General features: G+C 28.8%; 1 protein-coding gene across 1 annotated transcript; it reads right to left on the reverse strand.

Moving 5' to 3' along the window:
• Nucleotides 1-3,145: 3,145 nt before the first annotated feature.
• On the reverse strand, nt 3,146-11,090 carry LOC103502181 (uncharacterized). The gene is made up of 8 exons (XM_051079850.1): nt 10,710-11,090; nt 10,156-10,342; nt 9,227-9,360; nt 8,688-9,053; nt 6,869-7,030; nt 5,757-5,836; nt 4,316-4,365; nt 3,146-3,484 (listed from the first exon to the last, which is right to left on the reverse strand). Exons 1-8 carry the CDS (start codon nt 10,725-10,727, stop codon nt 3,330-3,332), a joined length of 1,152 nt encoding a protein of 383 aa, XP_050935807.1. The 5' UTR covers nt 10,728-11,090; the 3' UTR covers nt 3,146-3,329.
• Between the last annotated feature and the right edge of the window lie 359 nt (nt 11,091-11,449).

An 11,449-nucleotide genomic window follows, 5' to 3' on the forward strand; every position in this document is an offset into this window, starting at 1 on the left:
TATGGTGTTGATTATTCAGAAATTTTTTCCCCAGTTGCCAAACTAAATACTGTTAGAGTCTTGTTATCTATTGTTGTGAACAAAGACTAGCCTTTTTATTAGCAAGATGTTAAAAATATGTTCCTGAATGGGGACCCAGAGGAGGAAGTCTATATGAGCCCTCCTCAAGGTTGAAGCTCAGTTCGGTCATCAAATGTGTAAACTTCAAAAATCTTTATGTGGTTTGAAATAGTCACCTAGAGCATGGTTTGATAGGTTTACTATCTTTGTCAAGTCCCTAGGGTATAGTTAGAGGCACTCTGGCCATACTTTGTTTACAAAGGTCTCCAAGGCTAGAAAGGTTGCAATATTGATTGTTTATGTTAATGACATCAATTTATCTGGAGATCACCACATTCAAATCATCCAATTGAAGAAGAGGATGAGTGATGAGTTCGAAATCAAAGACTTGGAAATTATGAAATATATCCTTGGAATTGAGGTAACTAGATCTAAGGAAGGATCTGTATCACAAAGGAAGTATACCCTTGGTTTGTTGACCGAGACAGGTATGTTGGGGTATCGCTCTGCTAATACTCCCTTTGAATTCAACTGTAAACTAGGAAATTCAAATGATAAAGTTCCGGTTGATAAAGAATAATATCATCACTTTATGGGTAAATTGATTTACTTGTCCTATATTCGACCAAATATTTCCTTTATTGTGAGTGCTGTGAGCCAGTTCATGCAGTCTCCCTATGAGAAACACATAAAGGTTGTAAACAGAATACTAAGATACTTAAAAATGACTCCAAGTAAAGGATTGATGTTCAGAAAGATAGATAGGAAAACTATTGAGAGGCTTATACTGATTTAGACTGGACAGCGTCTACTGTTGACAGGAAATCTACCTTCGGTCAGTACCTTTGTATGAGGCAATCTTGTAATTTTGAGGAGTAAAAAGCAAGGGGTCGTGGCCAGAAGCAGTGCTGAGGTTGAGTACAAGGCTATGAGTTTGGGGATATGTGAGAAAATTTAGCTTCAAAAAGTTTTGTCTGATCTTCATCAGAATTGTGAGATACCAATGAAATTATTTTGTGATAACAAGGCAGCCATTAATGTTGGCAACAATCCAGTTCAACATGATAGGAACTAAACATGTTGAGATTGATCGACACTTCATCAAAGAAAGGCTGGACAATGGTAGCATATGCATTCCGTACATTTCTTTGAGCCAACAGATTGGTGATGTCCTCACCAAGGTACTTCTCAGATAGAACTTTGACTTTTGTGTTAGTAAGTTGGGTCTGATTGATATTACGTCCCAACTTGAGGGGAAGTGTTAAAAATAATGGGCTTGGGCCTTGTTGAAAGCCCATGGGTAGTTAAGATGTAGTTTACCCTATCTTTTTATTTTTTTTATTAGGCTCGTGTCGCCTATAAATATTCCCCCCTTGTACGTTGTACCTTTTTTATTATAAAAATAATAATAAGAACAAAATATCCTGGTTTTTTCCCCAATACCTGGGTTTCCACGTAAATATGTGGTTTTTTGTCTTTGTCTCTACTTTCAATAATACCCATAAAAAATGAATTCAATCTATAGTATATTCAAAAGGACGGATTTGGAGAAACCTTTTATGTCAAATTTGTCCTTTTCAATGTAAACTTTTATATTGTTACTTTGGTGACAATTTTGTCAATTCAATGATCTCTTATTTATTAAATTCAATTTGTTCTACTAAATGCTAATAAGATCTTTTTTATATAAAAATATAAAAAATTTCAGGATTAAATATCACTATTTCCTATTTTGAATGCAATGTTTTCTATTAAAATCATAATTAGTAATTTCTCTCACTTGCTCTTTCACCATTGATTAATAAGTATGGTTTTGATATGATATATATATCAAATTTAAAATAGTTTCTCTAATTTCCATAAGGCTTTTGGACATCTTCTCCATAATGTTATCTTTGTTTAATGAATTATTAATGTCATAATGGTAGGTTTAATTGTAATTATATATAAGATAGAAATCAATATACCATAATTACACTTTTTTTATTACAAATTGAAACCCATTTTCGTTGCGGTTTGAAAATGTACAAAAAGACTAATTAAGTTTGAAAAGTTGCAATTATGAAAAGCTTACGACATGAGAGGACAAATAATATTTATATATATATTATATAAATGGGTGTGTGTGATAGGAAGTGCTATTGCATGAAGGAGAAGCCCAAGGCGATGATAATGGAGTGAGTCTTATGCTTTGCTATTCCAAGTGCTCACTTAAGTTTCCTTTAATTTCGTTTACTCTTGTTTAATTTTGGTTAAAAAAACATTTTATTTTATTTCCTTCTAATTTAACTTGATGCCGGAAATAGAGGTTTTATTCCACGCATTCAATTAAAACTACAGTAGGAAGATTACAAAAAATGATGTACTTTTGATGAGCATATCGCTTTGAAATTAAGAACGAGACTACTAAGAAGGTGTTTGTGAACAAAGTAAAATAGAATAGATGAAGAAAATTTTTAGATTTAGGATTATCCTATTTTATATATATATATATGTGTGTATATATTATTAATGAAAAATATTCTTATGTAGATTGTATAGATTTAATAATTACATTTACTCGTAATTAGGATGCTCCTAATTATGTATGTCTTTTCTTGAAATGAGTGAGTTTGATCCCCAAGCTTTGAAATTGTTATACTAAAAATAAAAATATTTTATTTTATTAGATAATAAATTTTTATTGTATTTTTACTATTTTAGACTTCCTATAATTAATTGTATTATTTAGTACAAAGTCAGCAAACAATAATGTCTATAAGAATTAATTTTATTTTCTCATTCTCTAACACGAACATGATTAGACTCGCTTGCGAATAAGACTTGCGTGCTATCATATGTATTTCAAACTAGTCTCCTTAAAGAGTGGAGACGCCAACGTCTAACTATATTTACAACATATGAGCATTTATACATCATCGATAAACTTTTTTTCTATGTTTTCTATCGATGATGTTGCTAACGATCCGAGTAACATCAGGAAATTGGTTTTTCAGACCTTGTTTTTTTGGCTTTTTTTAATAGTTTTGTTGTAGATAAAAGTTTAATATTTTTTAATGACAATGCACACCAAAAAAGATTAAAATCTCTTTAAAGGGAGGGAGATACTCATGTATATATATCTATAATGCATAGTTCAATTTTTTTTTATTATTTATATAATTCTTTCCACGTACTAGTTGAGTTATGCTCACTTTAACATTTTCATTGTTTTAAAATATAAATATTGCTGCACCTTATAAATAAAATGCATTTTTGGAATATATATATTAGTGGGCAGAACCAACACTTTGGTTGAATAGCAAAAGATCAGCATGATAGTTTGAAATCCAACCATCAACTATATCCATTTCACTCTTCCTTTGCATTATCAACCAATCAGGATCATCCTCACCGTCTGGTCCTATGTCTAAGCAATGAGAACCTGCATGCATTATTCAATTTTACACTTTCATTTATTCCTTTTCCTCATGTATATATTTTCTCAGTATTATAGATAGGATGAAATAAATACACTCTAGAATTTAACTCCAAAAAATCTAACTTGTACCCTTAAAACTGTTCGGACTTATATCCACTAAAATCCCTCATCTTGTAAATATGACTTTCAATTTCATATTTACACTTTTAAAATCTTCATTAAAATTTTTTTTAATGATTTTGGTTCCTTTTATCCTTTTTATTTTTAAAATATTTATTTTGGTTATTATACTTTCAATTTTGGTTCAGGTTGGTCACTTGATAACTTTAAAAAAGTGAAAATTTTATAACTATCTAAATCAAAATGAACCAAAATTAAATTTATAGGGACTAAAATGAACATATTATAGGCCAATAAATGAAATAAAACTAAAAATATAGAGATCAAAGTAGTATTTAAACTTTGAATTAGTTTAGACTCAAATTAGTGATTATATATAACCATTTTCGCTCGATTTCATTTCAAACTCAAAACATCTTACTAAGATGATTCTTCTCTCGAAATTCAACTAGCTAGCAAGCAAAATTATTATGTAGTTCTTCGATAAGTAGATAGAAATATGAAATAGGCCGATGAGAAGAAAAAAACACTCACTTCAATAATAAGTGGCCGCTATAATGATTTAAATTCCAAAATTATACATATGGGAAAGGATATGTCTGAGAATGTTTAGATAAAGTTAATATGTCATTTCAAAGTCTATATATTCTCAACTCTAATTAAAGTCCAATAAATTACCAATAATTTAGGTAAAAAAAAGAATAAAAAAGATACCTTTGGCAGTGGTAATAGCAACGATGCTCTGAGATATATTTTGCAATACACTGTCATACAAATTTAACCATATTAGATTAGATTATTCTCAAACAATAGTTCATTTTCTTTATCTAATTAGAGAAAATTGGAAACTTGTTTTAATTTTCTTTTGAAAATAGGAGGTTTAGTTTACAATTTCTCACCTTCACTTTTTGCTTCCATTTTGTTTGAAATCTATTTCATTAGTTCAAATTTAAGAATAATATCTGTTTTTTTCCATAGTTATATAAAAAGAAATTACAAAATCTTCTCCAATCCAGGTATTTGATCTTCTTATTTTCATCTATTTTCATTGTTAAGGACTAATAGGTATTTGTTTTACTCAAAAAGAAATTGTCTCCAATAATTTCAGTGGGCAAGAAATTAAAGTCCTTTTCAATAATACAAAATGGTCTCCATAGCCTTCCTCACTTAGCCTCTTCAATTCTTGCCTGGGCTTGCAATCATCTAATCCAACACAATATACAGTGTGCTAATAACATTCTAGAGTTTTTTCTTGCGCTCCTCCTCGCTCTCACTTTCTCAAATGCTCGACTTCTTTTCACCCTCTTATGCTAGAGCTGGCTTTTACTTTTTCTTGCTCATGCTAGGTTTCAGTTATGCTCTCACTTGCACTATATAGCTCCTTATTCTTGTTCTCCCACTATCACTCAAAAATCATTATTATACTAATGTTGTTCCAAGAACAATATGGATATTTAGCACGTCTTTATTGCGTTCTGACAATTGTACAAGTTCTGACTTTATCATCTCTACAGATTTGGACACCCTAAATATAGGCAATTCATTCAAAAACCCCTTTTAAGAGTTACTAAGATTGGTTAACCTTTTTTTCCCCCTTTTTCTCTACTGTTTTTTCCCTTCTTTACCAAGTCAACTTTTTTCCATTGAGTCCCATTGAATATTTTATTTTATTTACGTAAAATATAAAACATATGAAAATTAATTTTTTTTTTTACTAAAAAAGTACTTATTAATAGAAATTATAATTAAAAATACAACATAGTATAATTAAGCCTTTAATGCGCAGAATTTAAAAACCTAAACCAAAGATATTTGAAACTTGATATTTGCAAACAAAATGAGAGAAATTTGAAGTTTAGCTAGGGAACTTAATTAAGGAGATAAAAATTAGGCAAAATTGAAACAAAATTAAAGTAGAGAATTAATTTGGAAGAGGAATATTAGAAGAAATTATTAAAGATAGCAAAATGGAACAAAAAAAAATATAGCAAAATATCACAGTTTATCTACAATAATGGACCGCAATAGAAAAAATAGACTACTCTGTATCTATTATAATATAAATAGTAGTCTATGTTAACCTATTATAAAATAATTTTATAAATATTAATGAAAATATTATCATTTAAAATAATTTTGTAAGTGTATCTTATACCTGCCACTGCTGTAAGGATCTCTCAATCCATTAGAGAAAATGATGTTACTACCAAATCGATGCAGCACTAATCTTAGGTCCTGCAAAAGAAAAAATATCTTTAAATAATTATATTCTATAGTGTATTTTATTTGGATGAAAATTATTATTATCATTTGACTAATTTCATTAACATTCAACCTTATTTTTTTTTCTTATATTTAATTTTAACTAAGATTTATTAATGCACATGTAGACTAAAATTAAATGGAATTGAAAGTAAAAATAATTTTCTTTACATTTTTTAAAAACCCATTGTATTTTTAGAAGTTTCTGGTTAATTAATAATTAAAAAACATGTTTTGATGATTAACCTCTCAAGATTTTCTTAAAGAAAATGAAACTTTTTAAATTAATCAGTAGGTTTCTAAAAATAGAAAAAGCGATAAACTATAATTTTAAGATAAAATTTATTATATTTTGTTTTCCAATAAACCGTAAGTATTTAGACAATTTCTCTTTCTAATAAAATGATCATTTATTTTATTAGAACTAAAAATCATTTTTGCCGTGATAAACAATTAAAAGATCATACTAACTAAATACACGATTAAATAAATTTTAAAATGTTGTTAATTAAAAAAAAGAACATTTTTAAGTATGACAAAATGAACCAAAATATCTATATAATTAATAAAAGTTTTTATTCCATCATTATCATTAGTGTTTGTCAGCATCACTTATTGATGTTGATAATTGATGAAATCTAAAATTTTGTTATATTTTATTTAGCTGTTTTAACATTTAGGAAAAGAATGCTTCTATATTTAAAAAAAAATATTTTTTTCAAAAAATTATTTCTAATACACTATAAGAAAAATTAACAATACAAGAGGACTTTTTGATGGCTTATATATTTTTACGTTATTTGATTTAAAAAGTAGGATTAAAGTGAGCTTAGCTCAACAATAACATTGTCTTTTTTAGAAGTCAAAAGTTTGGAACTTTCTACGTGTTCTTCCAAAACATTATGATATTTTCTAAGATTAAAGAAAGGGAGAAAGAATTTGGTATATATTGTGTAGAAAAAAAATCTCTAAAATATTTTTAGTATGAAAGGTTAAAGAGTTTACTTGGCCTCCATAGAAAGTGGTGATCCAATGAGGCCTTGGTGTGACACCATACATATCCTTGCAATTATTTTTGAACTCGTTGAACTCGAAGGGTGAAGTTTGGAACATTGAGTTTTTGTCCCTACCACTAATACCAATGGGCATTACCATCTCGCTACAAGTCTGCACTTAAAAAAAACTATTGAATGTGATTAGCAGAACATAATTTACAATATAACTATATGTATGTATATACACACACATATATTACTAGACTACAGTTGAACTTTGATAGCAGGTGTACATTTAGTTCTCCGTAAAAACCATACTTTTTTAGAAAGAAAAATTCTAGTATAACTATTATAATGTTCTCTGTGGACATCTATAAACCTTGTAGACATAACAATCAATTTAGAATTATTCTGATACAATGTATTAGATAGCTATTGCAATTTTGGAAATACACTTTTACATTGAATTTTCATGCATGATAATGATAATTACTATTTAATCAATTTTAATAATAATAATAAAAAAAAAAAAGATTGGAAGGACCAAATTTTTAAAGTTTACTGTGGACTAAAATTTAACTTTTTAAAAGTATAATAATTAAAACAGATGAAAATTAAATTGATCAAATTATATTATTTTAACCTTTTTATGTATATATGTACATACATATACTCTATATATATATATATATATATATATATATATATATATATATATATTTTGTTCAATTTTAGAGTTGAGTTGTTTTGAAAACTCTGGAAAGTAGTTGTCTTGTGTGTTTGCTCTTGAACCACGGGTAGTGTGTCAATATAGTTTTCATTGGAGAAAATTATTGTATTGTTGTAGATCCTGAGATTTGCTTTCGATCGTGGTGGTTTATTCTTCAACAACTTGGAGAGGGGGGCTCTTAAACTTAGGGGGCTATAATATTCAAGTGAAGGTTTCATTTATAGGTGGAAAGAAAAACCTTTTTGATGAGGGAGTCACACACACTTAAGAGAACTTAGTACGTTGAAGGTGAAGGGATCTACCACATTTAGAGGGAGCGTAAGTGATCATTCTTTAAGTTGGACTATTCGAGTGTCATTGCATTGTTGTTTATTTACAAACAATTAAGTAAATCGTTGTAATTGTTTGACTTTATATTAGTGAAACTATATTTCCACAGACATAATTACTCCTAGAAAAAGGCGGTGTTTCACCAAAGTAAAGTACCAAACTTAGTGTTCTGTTATTGGCTTTAGTTTTTTGTATTTGTCTCTGATGTTCCTACAAATGTTGTAACATCTTATGTCGCAGGTTTTGTCATGTGTTAGATGATAATTTCAAAAAGTATTTTGAGCTCCAAGCACGGTAAAAGAATTATGTACTTTTAATTTCAAATTGCCCGGGTTAAAAACACTTAAGCTTAAGTGTGTTAGCTCTAATTAAATTTTCTTTTGTATCGTTTAGTTTGAGACTTTGAGTAATCAAAAGTTTTAAGAGAGTAATTTTATAAATGATGTGGGCGAGGTCAATTTTTTGTCGAATTGTAATAATTACCTTTTTCATATAGTAAAATGTTTTTGGTTTATGGTAGGCTTTCATAATAAGTTCTTGTATTGTTAGCTTTGGAGTTGGGAGGTTCAATTTTTCTACCCAACATATTCTAAGAAAATGCTATTAATATTGAGGATTAATTTTTATGTCCAACTTATCAATTCTTGGCACAATTATGGAGATCAATACTCCAGCGTCTAAATAAAAAGACTATATGTCAGATAACCGTTGAGTTTAAATTGGGTATCCAAATGTTAATTTAACATAAAAGGAAAAAAAAAAGAAGTACCTGCCAAACGTATTGGTTAAGGGGATCATTATAATAGGCAAATTCGTAGACATCATAACAAGGCCTTTCCCCTAGATAAGCAATAATCCCCGCAACCACTTGCTTGATCACATCACTTTTTTTCTTTGCTTCTTCATCAATGGCTACACATATGCCGCTCACTGGATTCTCGAACGGATTGTTGTATTGAGCTGCCGTTGTAAACACACTGTCCATTAAGCTCTTTATCTCGGAACTCGTCTTCAATTTCCCACAAGTTTTGAATTGCTTGCTCAAAATCGAAAGCCCTCCCTGAGTCTTCTCGGCAATTCGGTCGATTTCACCCCACGATCTACGTATGGTGTCGTGGCACGTTTTGCTCGTTTCCTAATTTCATTTCATCATCAATGGAAAATGTTGTTATATATAAGCATCATCATGTGGTCGGTCCCTAATTTAATGTAAAAAATTTTAACCGAATCAAGTGAATATATATATATATATATATATATATATATGAATTTAAAGTTTTAGTGGATGGATGGATGGATGCAACGTACTTTGAATGATTTGGAGACGACGGAGTAATATCCATCTTGTGGTGTAATGTTGTCAAAGTAGAGAATTGGAGCTGAAGAAGCCAAGGCTCCAAGAGCAATGTGAGGATACTTTAGCCTAAACCATGAAGCCAGCACTGTCCATCCATTGTATATTTTTAAAACAAACAAAACTCTCACTAATTAATATAATGTATCCTTAATTAATAATACATATAAATGTAACTTTATTGGACAATTGTTTTAAAGAATAATTTATGGATATCTCATTTTAGATGTTTAGAATAATAGATACCAATAGAAATAGATTTGTCTGGCATATTTAGATTATCATCTTGTTTTGTAGGAAGATTTCATAGATATCTGAGAGTATTTTGTTAATTGTGTTTTTGCAGGACTACTCTCGAAAATATCTTAAATTTATATAATAATCCAAAAATATCTTTATTGTTACTTATTAATTTATAATTAATTTAATATAATTTAAACTTATATAACATATATTTTTATCGGATGTTCATTCAATAAAAATCTAGGGTGTCTGTGAAACCTAGTCCTTAATAATATAATTTAACTGTTGATATACTATCAAACATCTAAAATCTTCCTAATATGTCTGATCGTGAAGATAGAAATTAAGAGAGGATGTTTGGGTAGTGATTCTCGATGCTAAATTTCAGTTCAATTTTAAAAATACTCTAAAAAGTATTTTTGAATAATTTAAAATCAATTTTGATAAAATAAAATTACATTTAAAATTGTAAAATTAAATAGTAAATTAATTTGAGTGTTTAAAAACATGTTTTTAAAATGATTTTAACCATTTTAAAATCACCTTCAAACATGACTCTAAATATTTTAAAGAAGAAGAAAGTGAAATTATTTAGTTGAATGAAAATTGATGTTGAAAGAATGATATTAGGGTAACTTACTTCCACCATAGGAGGCTCCCATGACTATAATTGGAGAAGTATCATATGCAAACTTTTTCTTGATGTGCAAAAGCAATTCAGCATAATCTGCTAAGGCTTGAGCTGAATTAAGATGCCCTCTAATGCTTCCATTTTTCATAGCCTTCTCTATTGAACCAAATGGTACTGATTTTCCATAAAATCTATGCTATAAAATAACAACATATATATATATATATATGTCATTATATATATATAAAAAAAAAGTATACAACGATGAAATTAGAATGAAATTCAAAGTAAAGGAACTATAATAATATTTCAACATTTTAATTTTTATATTAAGTTATTGCTAGTTTATGCACACATGAAAATTATTAGGGTTATTCATTCAACAACATACATACATATATAACTAATCCGATTATATATAATTAGCTCAATTGACTGTAGATAGTATATGTTTCCAATGTAAATAAACTTATAGATCAAAATTTCTATTTCTATGTATTAATAATAATAGTAGTAGTTTCAATGTGGTCAAATTTATTTGATATATTATTTGGCATGCATACCTCTAAATACACGGACATAGCCTTGTATCGAGAGGCAAAACGAAGAGGAAAGCCAACGTAGGGTACGTCATTGTCGATGTCACTTTCGGCACCGAGGAAAGCAAAGATAGGAGTTTTGGGATTGATATACCTTCCCAATGCTTGAAATCAATGATATATCTTTGATCAAATGTAACATAACTTTGAGGTTGATAATTAAAATGATCAAGTGGTTGTTTATAATAGAAAGTTGCAAGTCCATCAAGTTGTTGAGGCCTACTGTGGAATGGTCTTCTTTGCATTCCAAGGATTGGGATGTGGCCACAAACACATGAAGAAATAGAAAGTAGTAGTAGTGGAAGAAATATGGATTTGCTCACAATGTAGTCCATGTTATTCTTCCCCACATTTATCAACTTCAACTTCGGATATGTATTTATATAGCTTCACAAAACTTTTGAGGTCCGCAAAAATCTTATTTGTTCTATTTAGTAAACGTGGATTTTTCTATTTTTTAGTGGTATGATATTTCCCACTTTTAAAAGTAAATTACTGTAACTTTACTTTTGCCACACAAAATATTAACTTTGGTTCCATTTCCAATTACTTTCACTCTTTCTGCTTCTTTCTTTTCCTTCTTTTTCTTTTCTTTTTCTTTTACTGTTCTAATAAGTCTATTGAAAATTCAAATTCTTTACCCTTCCTCATTTTTGAGAAAGATGATCAAATATACATATACCTGAAAAAAATTAAGTCTAAGA

The sequence above is a fragment of the Cucumis melo genome, chromosome 12, assembly GCF_025177605.1.
Source record: "Cucumis melo cultivar AY chromosome 12, USDA_Cmelo_AY_1.0, whole genome shotgun sequence".
Taxonomy (NCBI): Eukaryota; Viridiplantae; Streptophyta; class Magnoliopsida; order Cucurbitales; family Cucurbitaceae; genus Cucumis; species Cucumis melo.